The 19754-nt window shown below is 34.5% G+C and overlaps 2 protein-coding genes and 1 pseudogene across 2 annotated transcripts; 1 reads left to right on the forward strand and 2 right to left on the reverse strand.

Annotated features, from left to right (window-relative positions):
• Positions 1-348: 348 nt before the first annotated feature.
• Positions 349-10145, reverse strand: LOC107414639 (uncharacterized). Its single transcript, XM_016022791.4, has 20 exons — positions 9808-10145; positions 9385-9537; positions 9081-9240; positions 8568-8886; positions 8084-8221; positions 7816-8008; positions 7583-7713; positions 6933-7145; positions 6611-6777; positions 6084-6162; positions 5142-5672; positions 4676-5043; positions 4430-4513; positions 4219-4323; positions 3901-4119; positions 2673-2741; positions 2267-2494; positions 1735-1827; positions 1477-1581; positions 349-929 (listed from the first exon to the last, which is right to left on the reverse strand). Exons 1-20 carry the CDS (start codon positions 9908-9910, stop codon positions 638-640), a joined length of 3750 nt encoding a protein of 1249 aa, XP_015878277.3. The 5' UTR covers positions 9911-10145; the 3' UTR covers positions 349-637.
• Positions 10146-11386: 1241 nt separating this feature from the next.
• LOC107414649 (plastidial pyruvate kinase 2) lies at positions 11387-16758 on the forward strand. Its single transcript, XM_016022800.4, has 12 exons — positions 11387-11910; positions 12368-12655; positions 13088-13253; positions 13893-14027; positions 14183-14293; positions 14398-14486; positions 14653-14715; positions 14813-14988; positions 15402-15504; positions 15588-15736; positions 16056-16164; positions 16378-16758. Exons 1-12 carry the CDS (start codon positions 11680-11682, stop codon positions 16483-16485), a joined length of 1728 nt encoding a protein of 575 aa, XP_015878286.3. The 5' UTR covers positions 11387-11679; the 3' UTR covers positions 16486-16758.
• Positions 16759-18051: 1293 nt separating this feature from the next.
• On the reverse strand, positions 18052-18906 carry LOC107414623 (hevamine-A-like; annotated as a pseudogene).
• Positions 18907-19754: the final 848 nt, after the last annotated feature.

Raw genomic sequence — 19754 nt, forward strand, 5'->3', positions numbered from 1 at the left:
TGCCACTCTTTTGTCCTCATAACAATTTTTTTTTAAAAATTATTTGATATTAGTAATTTTGTATCTTTTTAATTCATTTGGTCAATCCATTGGATATGCACTTGTAATCAATCGATTTGTTTTTTTAAGGTTTTTGACTTTGAGTACCTTTTCATACGACACAATAAGGAAAAAGAACATTAAAAAAAAATAAAAAAAATTAGAAATTCAATTTCTGAAGAGAGAGAGAGAGAGAGTAGAGATTCTTTAACTCATCCAAACTCCAAAGGCTATTGGGCGGCTCTTTGATTAGTCTTCTCTCAATTTTTAAGGTTGCACATTACAAGCAACAGGTCCATACTTCACGGCTTGACTAAAAATGCTGACCATTTAATTCCTTCCACCTGTACGATCTACAGGGCTGTATACTATGTTAAAACAACTTCAAATGTTTTTGTACCCTAAATTCAAGGATATGTGATTTAGAAGATTAAAGTATTTCTTTTAAAAAAATATATACACAATAATACAAGCGGATTACAGCTAGCCCACCAGATATTGAGACACGAAAACGTGCAAGCAGTTGACCAAAGCAACTTTCACCTTCCACATATACCAAAATGCCTGTGCTCTCAGCTACCAGAGGTATGCTTCCATCTCAGTCATCATCATCATCATCAACATCAAGTACCATCCTCAATTTCCTTCTACTTGCGGTACTATTTGAGACCCCACTATAATCCACTTCATCCTCAAAATCTGCCAACTCATCGTCCACTTGCTGATGTGGCAAATCATATAAATTGTTGACAGGCAAATCACCTAATGTACTTCCACTGCCATTGCCAGTCACTTCAGCTTCTCTAGAGTCATTCGGACTAATGTGGTTGAAAGCAATACCCTCTCCAATTTCTGCACGCTCCAATACTCTGGATTGCTTGCTCACATCCCTGAGAAATGAGTTAACAATTATTTTATGTATCAGCTTTTGATAGGGTCAAAGAGAAAGATAGAACGAGAGAGACAGAGAGAGCAAAGCACAGATGAAGCTGTTTCACTCTTCACAAACTATTTACGACAACCAACTTCAGTTCAATTTGAGTCAACTGAATCTTATGTCTCTCGAGGCATCCCATGGCCATGGGCATACCGTATAACTATGAGTACGGACAATACTTCTGACAAGCTGATACTGAAGCTTGTGCATTTCTTTATACTTGTTAAGAACAAGGAACCAGAAGTGCCTTCCAGAATCCAAACATGAGTAAATTGTTAAGTTCGACTTGTATAATATTATTGCAAATTCTTGTCCGACTGTGAACAAAGTACACTAGCTTAGCTACTATGAAGATACATTCACCAACCGCCAACATTAACACTTGACAAAGTAAAAATTCAGACCACAGATTTCAATCCTGCAGGGAGTGAGAATTAAGAAAGAAGTCTAACGATGTTCATTTGACAGCCAAGTGGAATCATGGTGGACAAGCAACTTACCGTTCTTCAACAACATCCCTGGATCCATTTTTGAAGTCATTGTCATTTACCGTCCCCTGAGTTGAGACAGCTTTATGCTTTGCATCCTTTGACTTAGAAAGGGATCTAGAAAACAAACCAACTTTAACAGTCAAAAATGTGAAAAGGAAGAGCAAGAAACTAAATAAACAAAATAGAATATGCCAAAAAATGTTAATAAGATAACAGTTTCACCAATTAGTCGTTATTATTTGGGACAGAGAGAGAAGAGAAATTTACTTGAGAACAGAGCTTAAGATTTTATCATCAGAATCATCTTCTCTAGCTGTCTGTTCCTCAACCTCTCGATTGCTATCCTCCCTCTTCTTCCTCCTGAAAGTTTGAAACAGCGTTATGTACAATTGAGACAGTTAAGATTTTCAAATAATGATATTAAAGAATTTCTAAAAATTGTATTAATAATAGCCCATGGTGGTGGTAGGGAAGAAAACCAAAATCTAAAGGTAAATGATTTCTGCATTGATGAGTGGGTAGAAAAAATGATAAGAACAGCTTGATAATGTTCAGCAAAGACCTACTTGCACCAATAAAGAGCAACATAGTTCTAGTTGAAGCAACACTAGAGAATGATTCAATAAACTTAAGTTGATGTATACCATATTTCTTCATAAAACAACAAAAATTAGATGAAGATCAAGCTAAGCTGGGCCAACACCAAATGCAGGTGGAGACAGACCAGCGAAACTAAAGCAAAAATTCTAGTTGGATTATAAAAATTATAACCAGATGGACAGTCATTATCATGAGCTACCTGTTTATCAACGATAACAATGTTTCATCATCAGACTCATTTGATTTGTCCATAGAAAAGTCATTAAGATCCTCATCCCTCAGTTGTATGCTGGTTTCTAACTTCTTCTGCCGAGGAACACGTAGGCCAAGCTGTTTAAGCTTACGAGAAACTTGGGATGCAGTAAACTTACCATCTTCGTCCAGAGCATTTGCAATCATGTGGTTGCACTTCATATGATCTTTGAATCTAGGTGAACAAGAGAAACTCAAAAATCAATTCTCCTTAAAATAAAAATAAAAAATAAAAAAAAGAGCTATGATACTGAAATTTATTCCAGTATCTATTTCGTTGTTACTTTGGCAAGTGACAGTGCAAGGGAATCGATTGTTCTAGGTACAAAGGAACCAAGTTAAGTAACACTCACTGCTCGTACAAAGCTCTAATTTTCGCTTCCTCAGCTTCACCAGAGGCGCGGATTCTTTTTCTTCCGTTTCTATTAAAAAATCGAAATTAGCATTAAAGACTAATTCCATGCTTTTTTATAAAAATAAATGCATACATATAAAATAGAGGACAGAGTTTTTGAGGTAGAGATAAATGACATTGCACCAGCAGACTTTAGTAACTGTCCCACTCCGGCAACCTCAAATTTTTCACCGGAAAAATCTATTTAAGGTATAAAAATACAAGCAAAAAATCATAAATTCATAAAAGGAAAACGAATTAGTTGTTAATTATAATCTTCACTGAAGAGGATTATTTATTTATTTATTTATTTATTTTTCCCCCCTCTATCCATTCTTCCATAATCCCTTCTATTAAAAGAATCTCCAACACCATCGTCACTGCACAATAAAAATAAAAAAGAATTGAATTAGCCACAAAAAAAAAAAAAAAAAATAATAATAATAATAAATAAAAGAAGTTGAATTTAATTTAAGAATATAGAATAAAAAAATAAATAAACAAGAAAAAAGATATCTAGTGGTTAAAGGGAAAAAAGTTGAAATACAGAAGTAATTTGAATTATAATTCAAGAAATACAAAGAAAACACGATATACGGACAGAAAAAGAACTAAAGAATTAGAAATGAAAAAAAAAAAAAAAAACCTTTTTTCCAATAGAAAATATATTATACACAAGTAAAAAGGAAGAAAAACAATGAAGAATAAAATAAAAAGATGTAATTTTAATTTTCAAAATCATATAAAGATATAAAATAAAATAAAATTAAAAAAAAGAAAAAAGAAACTAGTTTAAAGTATGAGAAATCGGAGTAGAAACGTGGCATGTGCGATAAAACAGAAAATTCAAATAATAGGTAAGAAAGACGCGTGGATTAACAAGGAAGTCTCGTGCTAACCTTGCTGTCCGGAAAGATCGTAGAACATTCAGTGGCTTCGCTTTTACTTTATCTCTTTCCTCAAGCGTCCTACTCTAGGCAGCATAGTCCAGAGCTTCAAGAAGAGAGAGTGCAAGCGGCCAGCAGAGGACAACTTTCCTCAATCGCAACTCTCTCATCTTCTTCTTTTATTTTTAATTCTTAATTATTTTTATTAATCTCCAAAGACATTTTCTAATTCTAAAAGTTAGATTAAGATGATAACAATTCACATATATAAATATTTAGAAGATGTTTTTAAATACTTACACAGGTCGACTCGACAAACTTTCCTCCAAATCATTTGAGTGTACTGCTTTCTCCGCTCTTTCGTCCGCGTCAGGTTCATCAGTATGGCGCATCCTTTTTCTGGTTGCAGGTTTAAGTCCAAGCTGTTTAAGCCTATTGGAAATTTGAGCCGGAGATACTTTGCCATCAGGATCTACTTCCTTTGCTATTAGTCGAATGCAATTTTGTTCATTCTTGAACCTAAATTTGCCATTTTTGTTATAAAAGATTCAGTATCATAGCTTCAGAAATTGACAGATGAAGAAAAAATACGGCGAGATCAAAGCAAAGCTCACATACTTGTAGTATAGATGCTTTATTTTTCCATCCAGCTCACTTCCGAGAACAAGTCTTCTCTTCTTCTTAGTAACCATTTCAGGTTCATGATCCATGGATTTTCCCCCACTGCAACAGCAAAATGCACTGAGGTTAGAGAAACTACTTGCACAACACGTAAACTAAAATACAGTACAACTTCTACCATCAAAGAGTTGTAATTCAAAAGGCATACTTATCACAATTTTCTTCTACATCAAACTCATTGTCTGAAGTAGATGCCATGCCTCCCTTCACTTTGCCAATATTCTCTTCATCACTGAAAAAAGAAAAAAAAAAAAATATATATATATATATATGTATATATGTATTCATCAATATTTTTGTAGTATCACTTGAAAATTTGTTTTTTGCTTTTCTCAGATGCACTTGACTCAGTAACCTCTTTTATATTTTTCCAAGTTTCAGAAGCAAGTCTTACTTGTCATTTCGGAGCTCATCGATCACAACATCAGCTTCATCTTCACCAAGTGCATCCGCTATGCTTCTACGAGTCCATTCCTTGGCCCGTGATGAGCCAATAACTCCATCACCAGTACTGTTTTCCCAGTTTCTACTTTCTTTCTTCATGTGGCCAAGCTCATGCAGTAAATATTCAGCATTGATATAATGACATTCTTTGCGAGTCTTCCAGAAGAGAATTTCCACAAAAAGAAGGGGTTGATTTTTCATTTTCTTTAGCATCTTTCTAACCAAAGTTGTCAGGAAATCAACAATGTTTGCATATTCTTTGCACGGACATGACTTCTGCTCATCCAGGATATCGTAGAATATGGTAAGAAGTGATAACTGCAACATTAATCCATCAAATTTTAGATGATATATGTTCATTTGCAAATGACTACTAAAAGATTATATTCAGTAATGTTTTCTTTAATAGGTTTGACCTGATACAGCATTGGAGAGAGCTCCAAATCATCACTTATCCTCTTCAACATGCTTATTATGTAGTGATTTGTAGTTGTGGAATTATTCTTATAAAACTTCAGCAACCAACACAGTCTCTGAATGATACTGTTGTTTGCAAAAGCAGAAACTAAAGTTGACACCTTAAAATCAACTTCATCAGTCGTAGCAACCTGCTCATCACCAGAAGAATCACCTGCACCATTGAGATCATCATTTGCAAAACCGGAGTTCTTGATATCCATCTTCTGTGGCAAGCTGACTCCGGTGTTGTCCTTCTCCATCATCAACATTTCACTTTCATCGGCATGAGAAGGAATACTGATGTCTTGTTTTTCATGCGAACTTGTATCTAGAATTCCCTGGTTCGCATTACTCATTTCTGCTGATGGCTCAGCACAAGAGATGCTGGTCTCATTCTGAACCGTAGGATGTTCGCCTAAGGTATCAATTTCTTTTGCCTTGTCACTTGAATCTTTCTTCTTTCTCACCCTCCTTAATTTTTTAGAAACCTTACAGAAGGAGATAGTTCTAGTGTAAATCGTCACACATTGTTTAAATACATATGCAAGATTCCTCGGTGATGTAAATTTAATAGGAATAATTAACTATACTAGCTATCATTCAGATGAGTTCCTCCAATCATATAGTAAAGAAGCATGTTGGAACCGAAGTATTACCCATTAGGTAAAATTATATGACTTCACAATCAACATCAAGTTAGTTTCTTAGAAAGTATCATTATCGTAGTTAACTCACTGGAAGTTAGATATTTCAAATGACAATTAAAAGCAATTTATAGCATCTAAACAGAAAAGATACTTAAAATGTATAGTGGCATACTGGCAGCTTCTGTCACCTTAAAAACAAACGACAAATAACATGGAAGTATAATAGCTTGCCACTTAAATAACATGACATACCCTCAAAGTTCCACGTGCTTGAAGATTCTCCATGAGACGTAAGATTTTATAAATTATCTCGATCAAATCTGCAAGATAACTGAAAGGAAAATTTCATCAATATGGCATCGATTGAATGACATCAAGCAACAAGTCAAATAGTCAATGACCATCAAATTTGTATAAAGATAGGCATCATTAGTGCAGATGGTTATCTCTCCAATGACAGTTTGCCCTACTAAAACTAGGAATACAAGTTCCAAGAGGTGTTATACTTAAAGCTAAAAATCCATTACCAAGATTAGCTAATGGCTTAGAAAAATGATACAATTCCCTTCTTTTCAAAAGTACCTTTTCAAAATATGATGCCCAACGAGGAAGCTAATGGTTATCTAACTCTTTTCCCATTTGACCAGAATTTCCCTTGATAACTCTCTAATGTTAAATGCACTGGTAAAAGAAATCCTTTCCACAGCATTTGAAAGCTAACCAAAGTATTGTAATGGAAATTAATTAGCTTATAGATTGTTAATATAAAGAGAAACTACCTCTTGGGTTGCTTGTGAGTGTCAAATGATTTGAGCAAATTTAAAAGGAATTGAGTCATTCCTTGATCGGTTTGATCATAAAATAACTTGTAAAGAAGGATGCGAGCTGTTTGAGGCTCCTTAAAGTCTTCTGGCAATAATTTAAGCACCAAATCAAGCATGCAAATCTGCAACAGACAAAAGTCACGAAGATGTTAGGCTATATCCAGATACAGGATTTATCCAGACTTCAAATGAAAAAAAACCACGTGCGGGGTTGGAGATCTAAAAGAAAAACATCATTTAGAATAAACAAATCAGGCTGATGAAACGGCACAATTACCATAATTTTCATAAGACTAGCAGATGCAGACAAAAACTTGTAGTCATGTGTTTCTTTCAAGCCTTCAAACGCATCACGCCACTTTAAAATGACTAGTTGAAACATCGACTCATTCATAGTTGATGCAATAGGTCCACATAAATCACCTCCAAAAAATGTTTTATCAGGATGTGTTTCGGAAGGAGCTTCAGATGCATCTGCTCCCATGTTTCCCTGTTAAAGCACAGAACATCAAGGAAAATATTTATATTTTTCCTAAAAAGGAAAGACATTTTTTATGTAAAATGTAAGCCAGTAATACCCAATTACAAGATGCATGCCATACTTGCCCTGCAGAAAACGGGCACTCACCTAATGGTACAAAATCTTCAACAAAAACCTACCATGGTCCACAGCATTGGATTTTGGTTGGCCACTAATGAATTGCACAGGGTGCCAAGACCATGATTTTACCACAATTTTACTTCAACTGATGCTAAATAAAATTAGAAAAACTATATATATATATATATATATATTATGCAAATAAAAAAAGAAAAATCAAAAACAAAGGAAGAAGCCCCCCAGTAAACACTTAGTTGACATTATGCCAAAAAAAAAAAAAAAAAAAAAAAAAAAACCTAAGTTAAGTGTGTCAGGTTCGGACTCACCTTTGAGGTTGAAAACTTGTGATACTGGAAAGAAGTAACAAACTGGGCAACCTGAAAGAAAACAACGACATCGCTCTTCTGAATTGCGTGATGTTCCTTCTCAATATCTTCACGAATTGACTGCATTAAAACTGACACACAAGTGGATTATATAGATATGATGCAACAGTGTAGCACCGGAACAGGAACGAAAGCAAATTTTAAATACTAAAAGAAAGAAAGAAGATAAATACCACAGTATCCCCCCGATAAAAACTGATTTACAAAGTCATGCAGCAATTCCAAAATCTTATCCTTTGTTGAAGGTAATATCCCATGATCCCATGCAATTTTTTTAGTGCGACCATGGGAAACTTTATGTGGTTTAAGCAGGTTATCACGAGAAGCTGAAGTAGGTTTTCCCTTCAAAACTGCCTTGGAACCATCCTGCAAAGGACAAACTGCTGCCGTTACTCTAAAACTTAAGTTCTCATTAACAATAGCTTTTACGAAATCTCATACCATGGTAAGCCGTGTAAATGTTCCACTAAAATGTGAATAACGGCCCAAGTTACGGAGCCTACAGAGTCTTCTTTTCTCTTCTTCCTCCTCCATGATAGACTTGAGACTATTAAGAGAAGCTTTGGTGTCTTCATCCACCTATGTAGATAAACTTGCAATCATCAGACCACCAGGTAAGTGTCATTAACCAACTGATTAAGTAAATGAAGGATGACATCAGTGAATTGATATTTCATAACTCAACAATAAACATTTTTGGGAAGGCGGATATGTTCATTGCTCAAATTTGCACTTGGATGCTTCCTTGTCACAAAGAGGAAACCATTCTAATGAATTTTGTCTTATTGAATGTGATTTCAGTGTTTCACAACAAAGGTTTTACCTTAATTTTAACCTGTCATGTTTATCTAATTTCGTTGCCAGTTTGGACCAACTATAAGCAATTAGAAACAAAAATGCAAGAAATAGATGCAGCATAACCAACCTTTGAGCCTCTCAGATGAGCTTTTGCTATCAACTCTGGCTCTTGACCCATGAAAGTGTAATAGAAAATCTCCAACAAAAGCAAGTTATCATGACGAAGATAGCTACCAGATCCCCCAAAATGCTGGGTTATAACTAATATTAAGTCCATTACGTTCTCATGGAACAAAAGTTCCAGAAATCTATCTCTCAATGATAAAAATTGGCTGGCAACTCCCCCAACCTTCTGCTGCAGTGAGATTTCTTGAATAGCTAAAATATTTCGGAATAGAGTAAGTACCAGCTGCACCAATTTCCAGTCATCCTCGGTGAATGCTTCCCTGTGGGGCAGAGGTTTGACAGTCAAACCATATGTAACATAAACAAAAAACAAGGATCTTTAATCTGAAATTCAATGAGCTGGAAATAAAAGCATTAGATGTGTCGCAAAGGCGAGACAACAGGCAATTTTTTGATAAAAATGGCAACCACATAGTCAGTTCTGATAAAGGACATAACTCGATAATTCACTCACCTTTCCAGATTTTCCAGTGGACCTTCGAGAAGAGACACTATGACGGCAACAATGTTACTGCATGTAATTGAAGACTTCAAACCCCATAGATACTCTATCTGCTGTGATACATCATTTGATGAAGGCTCAACAGGCATGGTTAGGAACACCAGAATCTTTACTGCAAAATTCAAAGACAGTAAAGTATTCAGAGTTAGAGCTTAATAAACTTGTAAACATAAAAGTTTTTTTTTTCCCCCAATTTTTTCTGGCAAGAGTAGAGGCAATTCATACGCACACAATGCATACAAACTATATAACTCACCAGCATTAAGAACCAAATTCCTATCATCTTGGCAGTGCTCCATAATGGGTATCAAATCTTTATACACAATGTTCCATTTACAGACTTGCTTAAACACATCTCGGTTCTGTGGATCATCCCGCCTCAAAAACCTCAGCAAATCTTTCAAATTATCTGCAAAGATGTCAAGATATATCAAAAAGTTGAATCAAACCATTACCCACATAAAATTTCCGAATCGTCTCCGAACCACCCAATTAACAAACTGGACTGACCAGAGCTTATTCGAATTGGCCGTTGCAAAAATGATAGAAGCCGAAAAAAATAAATAAATAAAAAGAAGGTAAAAACGAACTCTTTGCTCTTCCATTATCAACATTTCTGGGCAACTAGACCAAGAGCTGTAAGCTATATATATATATATAAAATATGCGGTAGGCATACCTAAGCAGTACTCGCCCTTTGAATAACCGATCCGATTTCCATTCTCGTCCTCCTCGGCTATTCCAATGCCTGCGCATATTACCGATAAGCCTTCCATGTCCATCTTACCGATGCCGCGAGACCTTCAGCTTTTGAGAAATTTTAGAAATTTAAATTTTTTTTGTTTATTTTCGCATAAATTTGATTGAATAGACAATCGAAGTAGATCAGATCTTGGAGATCAATAAGAAAGATATGGTTTGTGATGCTGGGGGCCTTTGGAGGCGCCAATTTTAGAAGCGAACTTTCCCGCGCTTTTCATATCCCGAGGGTTTTCTTTTGTGGCTTTCGGGTGGAAGAAATATTGGGTACGGATGGAGTGGCCGAAACTCCTGTGCCGCTAACGTGGCAAGATTTGATTAGTTTATCGCTTGCCAACGAAACCGCAATTGTACGTTTTTTTTTTTAAAAAAAAAAAAAAAAAAAACCCCAAACACGTAATCTTAAAATTGTTTTCTATGAAATTAGTGATTATAATAAACTACTAAATATAATTTACAACTTTTTTATATGCCTTTAGAGAACGAATTGCATCTTATAAAAAGCTTATTTAAAGCAAAAGTAATCTTCAACTCCAAATAGCTGGGAAAAATTCTGTTCCAATCAACTATTTTATTTGCAAAACGATAAATAACCGTTAACTTTCAAAATAAAAAGTATACTGTAACAACAAAATATGTTTTGACAACAATACTAGAAATCCAAGCACACGTAACTAGATATCAAATCTTGTTTGATAATACGAAATCATTAGAGGAAAAAAAAAAAAAAAAAAGGAAGATAGAAACGTGAAAGAAAAATTTTGATTTTCCTTGAAAAAGTGGTGGAAAACAAATTATTCAGGAAATTCATGAGAAACCACCTTTTTATTTTGCCACATTTTTTTACGTTTAAACTGAGCTTATAAATATTTTTTAAAAAAAAACTATATATGATTATATTCACAAAAAGGGTTAAATGTAAAAACAAAAAAAGAAGAAAGAAAAAAATAAATAAAAATCTTGTTTGATAACAAATTATTTTTATAATTTTTTTAAATTATATGATTTTAATGAATTGTTAATGTTAATAATTGATAGTTAAAATTTATCAAACTCTGTAAATATTAAAAAAATTAATACAATTTTGAATTATGTTTATATATATGTATATATTTATATTTATAATTAATAAAGATGTTTAAATAATATCATTTAATATTAATAAATCATTAATATAAATAAATTTTACATAATTAAAACAAAGGAAAAAATAAAAAATAAATTTATTATGAAACAGAATCTGAAAAAATAAAATTCTCAACGAGGAATATTCCAATAAATTTGAATTCAGTTCCGGTGATAAATAAATAAAAAAATCAGAAAATCATTTTAGACAGTAGAGCAAAAGGACAAGTAGTGAGAAAAACAGGAAGGGACGACGTCGCATCCAGTTCCGTGGGGAACGTGCAATGAAAATGCTCTTTCAATTTGACAAAAACATGAGCGCGTGATTTCCCCTATTTTTCAGTTCATAGACCCCCCAACTGCCTTTGAATAAAAAAGGCTTAGCAAACTAAGCGAAAAGCTCAAAGGCGATACATTTAACATCTTAATTGAACTTCGATACAACCAAAGCCCAAAAACAACAACACCAAAAGCCTCCTCAAAACCTCCGCCAATTTTAGCGGCGATTTCTTCAATCCATCCTCACATTTGGCCATCCAACTCTCATTTAAAAACACCAATCCCCAACCAACTCTCTCTCTCTCTCTCTCTCTCTCTCTCTCTCTCTACCTTCTTTCTCTCTATCTCTGTCTCCCACCTTTGCTTTTTTCTCTATCTGAAAACAACAATGGCTCAGGTAGTCGCCACCCGCTCCATACAGAGTTCGTTTCCTTGCCCTACTTCTGGATCCATTCAAGAACGGGTGGAGATGCTGAAGCCTTGTAGCTTCTCTGCCAAAGTACTTGCTAATGAGGGAAACAAGAGCTGCAAATCTTTTTCCTTTAGGAGGTTTCAGATCACTGCTAAGAGATCCGTACAGGCCGAGGTCGTTCCGGTTTCACCAGAGGATGTACCAAAGGTTCTTTCTTTTCACTTTCTCTGTTTCAGTTTTTAGATGATTTTTGGCTGCTTTTGTTTGGTTGCTGAGAAAGCTTGTAAATTTGAATGCTTTTTTTTTTTTTTTTGGGTTTTTTGGACAAAAGATAAGTTTGGGAGTGGAAAATGTAAGAAAAATTAGCTTTTCTGTTAATGTTAATTTGATAGTAGGGAAGCTCGATGCAGGATCATTTTAGCTAGGTCGGTCGAGTAGAGTGAATCTGCTTTTTGATTTGACAGGAAATGGAAGAAAGGCGAGAAATTGGATATATGAATCTGGAGTTCTATGTTTTTCTGTGGACTATATTTGGTTACTTTTATAAATAATGCTCGTTTGAATTCGTTTGTTACTTGTTGATGGAGCAATTTGTATTGCTCACATATTGTGAAGTTTAAATTATTAGTACCTGTGCTGATTTTTATTTTCAATCACTAATCAGGTAGAGGAGCAATTTCAGCAATTGAGGGAACTTCAACAATCAGGTGACACATCAGTGGGCATGTGGTCTAAGCCAATAGTTAGACGCAAGACAAAGATTGTCTGCACCATTGGTCCTTCTACGAACACTAGAGAAATGATTTGGAAGTTGGCTGAGTCTGGCATGAACGTTGCTAGACTGAATATGTCCCATGGAGACCATGCGTCTCATCAGAAAGTTATTGATTTGGTTAAAGAATATAATGCACAATCAAAGGACAATGTCATTGCAATCATGCTTGACACCAAGGTAAGATTTCCTTGTGGATAATTATATTTATTATCTATACATAACATGTATATATATATACACACACACACACACACACATATATATATATATATATATATATTTATACATATATATTTTTTTTTTGGCTTTTGTCACCTATATTGATTTGCTATGTGAAGTTGCTTAAGTTAGTGAGTTTTCTGTAATTGGGTTCATAATCAGCATACTAATTTGCATGTATTTGCCAAACAAAAAGTTGTAAATTGAGACACATGGGGTAATGAGTATTGTGTGGGCTTGCTTAGGTTTGTTCACCTCTTCCCTATAACTTGTATGGGTTTTGATGTAGACTGTGTAGTATGCTACATACACTCTGGTCAATTATATGTAGATCTATTTTTGTCAATGAATTTATATATCTATTGCCTGATTATTTGCTCTGGTTATCAGGGTCCTGAGGTTAGGAGTGGAGATTTGCCACAGCCAATCATATTAGAAACTGGCCAGGAGTTCACCTTTACAATTCGCAGAGGAGTTGGAACAGCAGATTGTGTTAGCGTCAACTATGATGATTTTGTGAACGATGTGGAAGTGGGCGACATGCTTCTCGTTGATGGTATGCAGAATTGAACTGTTCCTTTATTTTTTGTTTTTTATTCACTGTACCATGCTCTATGGTTGAAATTGGAGTGAGAATGACTTATGTTTTATATGTCAAATTTGTAACATTGTCATTGAAAAAATCAAGCTTGGAAGCATTTGGTGTCTTAAAAACTTTCCCTTTCATGCTAGCTATCACACATTATGTTGTTTTCTGTTAAAAGTACATTCTGGACCTGCTTTTGAATATGCTGCTAGAGAAGCTAGCTTCTTCGGCATCTGTTACAACTTTGATAGCTATTGAATTATGCTGGTTGAAGATTACCATATAGTAGTAATTTGCTGTTTATATTTCATAACCATTTCAAGATTCTTGTGGTTTGATGGGTTTTCCACTTTAGTTGAAAATAATTTCCATCAAATAGAATTTTCCACAAATGCTTTTGTCAACAAAATTTTAAATATTTCCTATTCAGTTTTCCATTGGTCCATAACGCTTGGAGACCTATGATAGCTGCTAGCAATTTATTTGAGACCTATTTTGTTTTCCCATTTCAAGTGTAACCTAAGATGCTCACTTCTCATCTCTCTTATTATGTGAAATTATATTAAATTTTACTTAAAATGCAATTTTGGATCTTAATCGCTGCTACAGGTGGTATGATGTCATTAATGGTGAAGTCCAAGACAGAAGATTCAGTGAAATGTGAGGTTGTTGATGGAGGAGAGCTCAAGTCTAGGCGACATTTGAATGTTAGAGGGAAAAGTGCAACATTGCCTTCCATCACAGGTTGGATCCTAAATTATCAACAATTTCCTTTATATCATCTTACCAATTTGCCTTCTTATATTTTGGATTATTCTTTTTGCAAATTCTGAATGCAAGGGTTTGTAGAATTTCTGTGCTTTGCAAAGGACCTGATTCTTTTATCTGGTTTGTTACAGAGAAGGACTGGGAAGATATCAAATTTGGAGTCGACAATAAAGTTGATTTTTATGCTGTTTCATTTGTCAAAGATGCTCAAGTCGTACACGAATTGAAGAATTATCTGAAAAGTAAGTACATTTATTTGTATATTCTGTGGTTGGAAAATATATTTGCATCATGCTTTTGATATGGACTACCAGTTATAATTCTTTTTTCCGATTTACTATGGCAGGCTGTGATGCAGATATACATGTTATTGTAAAAATAGAAAGTGCAGACTCTATCCCAAATTTGCATTCCATTATCACAGCATCTGATGGGGTGATTTCCTCAACCATTAAATTTTAACTTGTTGGTCATTGGTGAATTACATGCTCTCATATCTGTATTGATTATCATTCTATCTTTATATTGATTATAATCTCACTGCTTGGAGTTATCTTTATGTAATGCCTACTGAAAGGAACACATGATCTTCATTTTACAGGCAATGGTTGCAAGAGGAGATCTTGGTGCAGAGCTTCCTATTGAGGAAGTTCCACTTCTGCAGGTAGTTTTCTCTCTGATAGAAGAGCAAAAACTGGAAAATCTTTACTTGTTGTTAGCATGGTATCAAATATCATTCTGACAACTGGTTTCATAATTAGGAAGAGATAATCAGGATATGTCGTAGTATGGGGAAGGCTGTTATTGTGGCAACAAATATGCTGGAAAGCATGATTGTTCACCCAACACCTACCAGAGCAGAGGTATCTGATATTGCTATTGCTGTTCGAGAGGGTGCTGATGCAGTCATGCTTTCTGGGGAAACTGCTCATGGAAAGTAAGTTACTGTCCTTTATTATTATTTTGTAAATTTTATTTGCAACTGGGGATATGTCTTGGAAAGAATTGTTGCTTTGCAACATGCACATTGAGTATTTTGGAGATATGATCTATGTGAAGTAGAGATAACGAGAGCATTTTATAGGTGTACAATCTTTGGTGGCCTTAAAGTGGTTCAATGTCCATACAATATTCTGTGTGGATCTAACTGTGTAAGATGTTTGCTCGTTAAATTTTGGCCACAAACGTTTTGGAGTTGCTGTAGTTGGAACACTCAGATAGATGAATATTATTTTGGAGTAGCAGAACACTTGTAAAGCATATTGTCTTAAGACAGTTTTGGGCTATTATTTTGTTGACGCTTTGAGTGTAAATAGTTACACCTTGTAACATGCTGATTGCACTTTGTAGGTTTCCGTTGAAAGCTGTTAAAGTTATGCATACTGTCGCATTACGTACAGAGGCAACCATAACAAGTGGTGGAATGCCAGCTAATCTTGGTCAAGCCTTTAAGGTTACATAACAGAATCCAAATCCTTTTTCCCAACGCCACTAAATTGTCAAACTCCAAGTACTGACTCTTATTTCTTTTTGTAGAACCATATGAGCGAGATGTTTGCTTACCATGCAACAATGATGTCCAACACTCTCGGCACCTCAATCGTTGTTTTCACGAGAACTGGTTTCATGGCTATCCTATTGAGCCATTATCGACCTTCTGGAACCATATTTGCCTTTACAAATGAGTGAGTTTTATTTCTCATGTTGGCATAACTTCTCTCTTACCTAACTTCTCCCATTTTGGACTACTGGCAGATTATGTTCCCTGGCTTGTTTGAGTTTGGCCGGTAAAATTATTATGTTTAACCTTGTAACGAAGTTAATATCTGTAATATTAGTTACCTAAATAAATTTTCTGCCATATCATCGTATTTTAAGATGCTTAAAATAGCATATTGAGGAATGGACTCCGATTTGTTCTGTTAAAGAAAGTTATGATAGCGTTTACCATCAGTGACCAGATATGATTGTGATAGTCTGACCACATATTTAATGGACGTGCAGGAAAAGGATACAGCAAAGACTGGCTTTATATCAAGGTGTATGTCCCATATTCATGGAGTTCTCAGATGATGCTGAAGAGACCTTCGGACATGCCTTGACTCTGCTTCAGGTTAGGATTTGCGATGCAAACAAAAAAATAATTAAGATTTACTTGATCACATAAATATTCATTGCTTGATTGGTTAAAAGGGTTGAGAAGTTCTTCTGATTTATCCTTACGTGTGGACATCCTAGAATTATGCTGTGTATAATAATGTCTTGGTCTCCTTATAATGGGTAGCTGCTGTTAATGATGGTATATTTTGCGTGATGTCAAATACAGAAGCAAGGAATGGTGAAGGCAGGGGAAGAAGTGGCACTTGTTCAGAGTGGCAGGCAACCCATCTGGCGGTTCCAATCCACTCACAACATTCAGGTGCGGAAAGTGTAGATGATGCAGAGAAAGACATGAGAGCCCCACGATGTAGTTATTCACTCTGCAATAGTAATTTCCTTCAGTGTGTGATAGATGTGAAAGTAGCTTGTATTTTAGGTTGTGTACTTTTCGAGAGTTTTGTTCTACTTTTCCTTTTCCTTTTATTTTAATTTTTGGTCTTTTTAGCATAAATTATCTGATTCACTTTTTTTGTTAAGATACATTGTCAATTTTTTTAGTACAACTTGGCAAATCGGGAATGAAAACTAGTGCTCCCCTTATCCACAACAGTTCTTGGTCATTTGAATTATTTCACTGTCAAAAGTGTATGTAGTTGGCTTTTGTTTTCTATTTGAAATTGATTTGGGGGAGGGTACAACGATCTGCACTGCAAACTATAACACTTTTAGCTGTTAAGGACTGTCGCCGGTTGTCTTTACGTATATAGACTTGGTTCTTAAAATTGGAATACGATTATACATGTTACATACAATTTGAATAGAATTAAGACTTCCAATAATATGTTAATTGTATCACAGATTCTTCTAATATGGTAAATTAAAATTTAGATTGAAATATTAGTCCTTATAGAGAGAAATATTTAAGTCTCCAAGATGGTTTTGGGTCGGAGAACAAGTACTCTTCTGATGTATGTCCATGACGGACCAATTAATATATTTTATTTTATGTATTTATATGGCTTTTGTGGAAATTATGAATTTCATTTAACAATTATTTTAATAGGATTTACGTGATTCAATTTGACATTGCGCTTATTGATAGAAGAAACATTTATACATGATATATAGATGTGTGATGCAACAAGCCACTTAATCTTGTCATCAATTTATCAAAAGTAAAATAAAATAAAATCTTACCATTAAGAAAAAGTATATGAACATTATCAATGAGATTCATTATATTCTCATGTTTTTATAGAAGCCTTTTCATATTAATTAAGTTTGTAATTTAAAAGGTTAAATAAAAATTAAATGCAATCAATTAATAATTACTACAAAATTAGTAGATTCATTGGTAATAAAAAAACTATCAAATTGACAAGATACCAACTACATAGAGTGTATATATATATATATATATATTCTAAAACTTTATATATATATATACACACACACTAAAACTTTATTATTATTATTATTATTATTGATATTCTAAGCTCTTTGTGAACTAAATATGATCACATATATCTCTTTTTTTTTTTTTTCTCTAAAAAAGAAAAAAAAATATATCTTATCTAATTTTAATGAAATAAATAATTCAATGTTCGAATAATTTTTTGGGTCAAGATGTTTGAATAATAGTTGGCTGAGAATTTAAATAAGAAGAGTAAATTGAAAAAAATATTTAATTAATTGGGAGCAGGTTTATTCCATAAAAATACTAAAATAAACATTTCCCACCAATTTTTATTTTAAAAAAAGTGATGCATGGTAATTTTTTTAGCACCATATAATAAATAAATATATATATATATATACATATATATTAACTGTTCCAGGATATAAGTCACCCATTCATATATATATATATATATATATATAGTTGGTAATAGTGGATTATTCATGCATACAAGTAGGGGTGAATGATAGAACTATATTCGCTCAGAACATCGTCGTACCTGGACCATAACCTCACAAACCTACATACTTTGGCCTCTTTTTTATCTCCTAAAGAACTTGATTGGTCAGCACATCAGACGGGATGTACCCGCTTCCGGCAGCAGCTGGGGCTGCCGGTAACCCCAGAAACAGCTTGGTTGTAACTCCATGAATTTCAAAGCAAACTAATACTAGACTGAGTGCTATACTGGCATGGAGGATTGTTATAGAACTGAACCCAAACAAAGTCAAAAAGCCCTTTCCTAATGGCTGTACCAAGATAATAATCAGGATAGACACACTGAAGAGCTGCTGCCAAATAGTAGGTTTTTGTTGTTTGCTGGTCATATAATCCCTTCAAGTAAACTGTAAGTTTGTCGTTATATAGGTTGGATCCACCATCGACGTCGAAATCTACGCCGTCGAAAACAACACCGTTCCCAAAAGGACGTGAAGCTGATGTGTCCGTACCACCAAGTTGGGAAGTCCATATTTGGTCTGCAACCCTTCTGCACGCTAGAGAATAATTTCCAAGAGGAGACAAGTCTTTATTTGTGGGCCAAATTGGGTGCAATAAGGTGGATTGCAGTGACCTGCAAGGTTGAGTCCCAGGTCTCTTGGCCGCCGCCATAGTGATTAAGAAAGGCTATGTTTATTTAAGAGTAAAGGCCAGTATTTAGGCATCTTCTAGACTTCCTTCGAAGCCGTTTTGACCACAGTAGACGGCTATGCCAACATCACCAGCCTCAGAGATTTGGATTAAAGCTGAGGATAGGATCAGGCAAGCCGGCAGAAGAAGTTTGGCTTGAAGAGCCATTTTTATGAATAAGATCGCTCTAACTATTTTGTGATCGATGGATGGGGATATGTTGTTTGCCACTGGTTTGGCACCCTTCTTTATAACGACGTCTGAGAGTACCAAGATTATAATATTGTCCAATTTTTGAGTTAATGAGAAAATAATACAACTAAAACGAGGGGTATAATCGTCAATGGAGATTGACGTGGCTCATGCATGTATGAGAAGAAGGCTACAACGGATAAAAACGACCCAAAAAACAAAAAAAAATGTTTAAATCGTTTTGAGTTGATAATATATATAAAAATAACAGTTGTCCTTAATTATTTTACCATGCATGAATATTAATTCAATAACATCTTCAATAACTTATTTTAGTGAAATATGATTAAATTGCAGTACCGTACCGTTAATGAGTAGGAATACATGCATCTAAAACGAGGGCAAAAATGGAAGTAGACGTTGGTGTCCCTCGCCGGTAGTTCTACTACCCATATCCATATGGATGCGAATATTGAGGAAGACTACAAAGTGATTGGATAAATCACACGTGCTTCGATTATGGGACTTCTTAACGAGTGTACTATCCATAATATTTTAATATCTTTAACATCATGTACTAGTGCAAGTTCCTAATTCTGTACTATTAATTAATTAATTACCTTTAAAGTACGGAAATTCCTAGTTCATGCATGTGAAGATTGATGAAGACTACACTGGATAAAAGAAAAAAAAAAGTGTTAAATCGCAGCTCTACCACTAATAGATCGTAGAACGATTAATCGTTTATCTAAGATTGCAACTACTAAAAAAACACAATCGATTTTTATCACATAAATTTAATTGTAATTTGTAATTTGTTATAA

Source organism: Ziziphus jujuba, chromosome 8 (assembly GCF_031755915.1).
Source record: "Ziziphus jujuba cultivar Dongzao chromosome 8, ASM3175591v1".
In the NCBI taxonomy this organism is placed as follows: Eukaryota; Viridiplantae; Streptophyta; class Magnoliopsida; order Rosales; family Rhamnaceae; genus Ziziphus; species Ziziphus jujuba.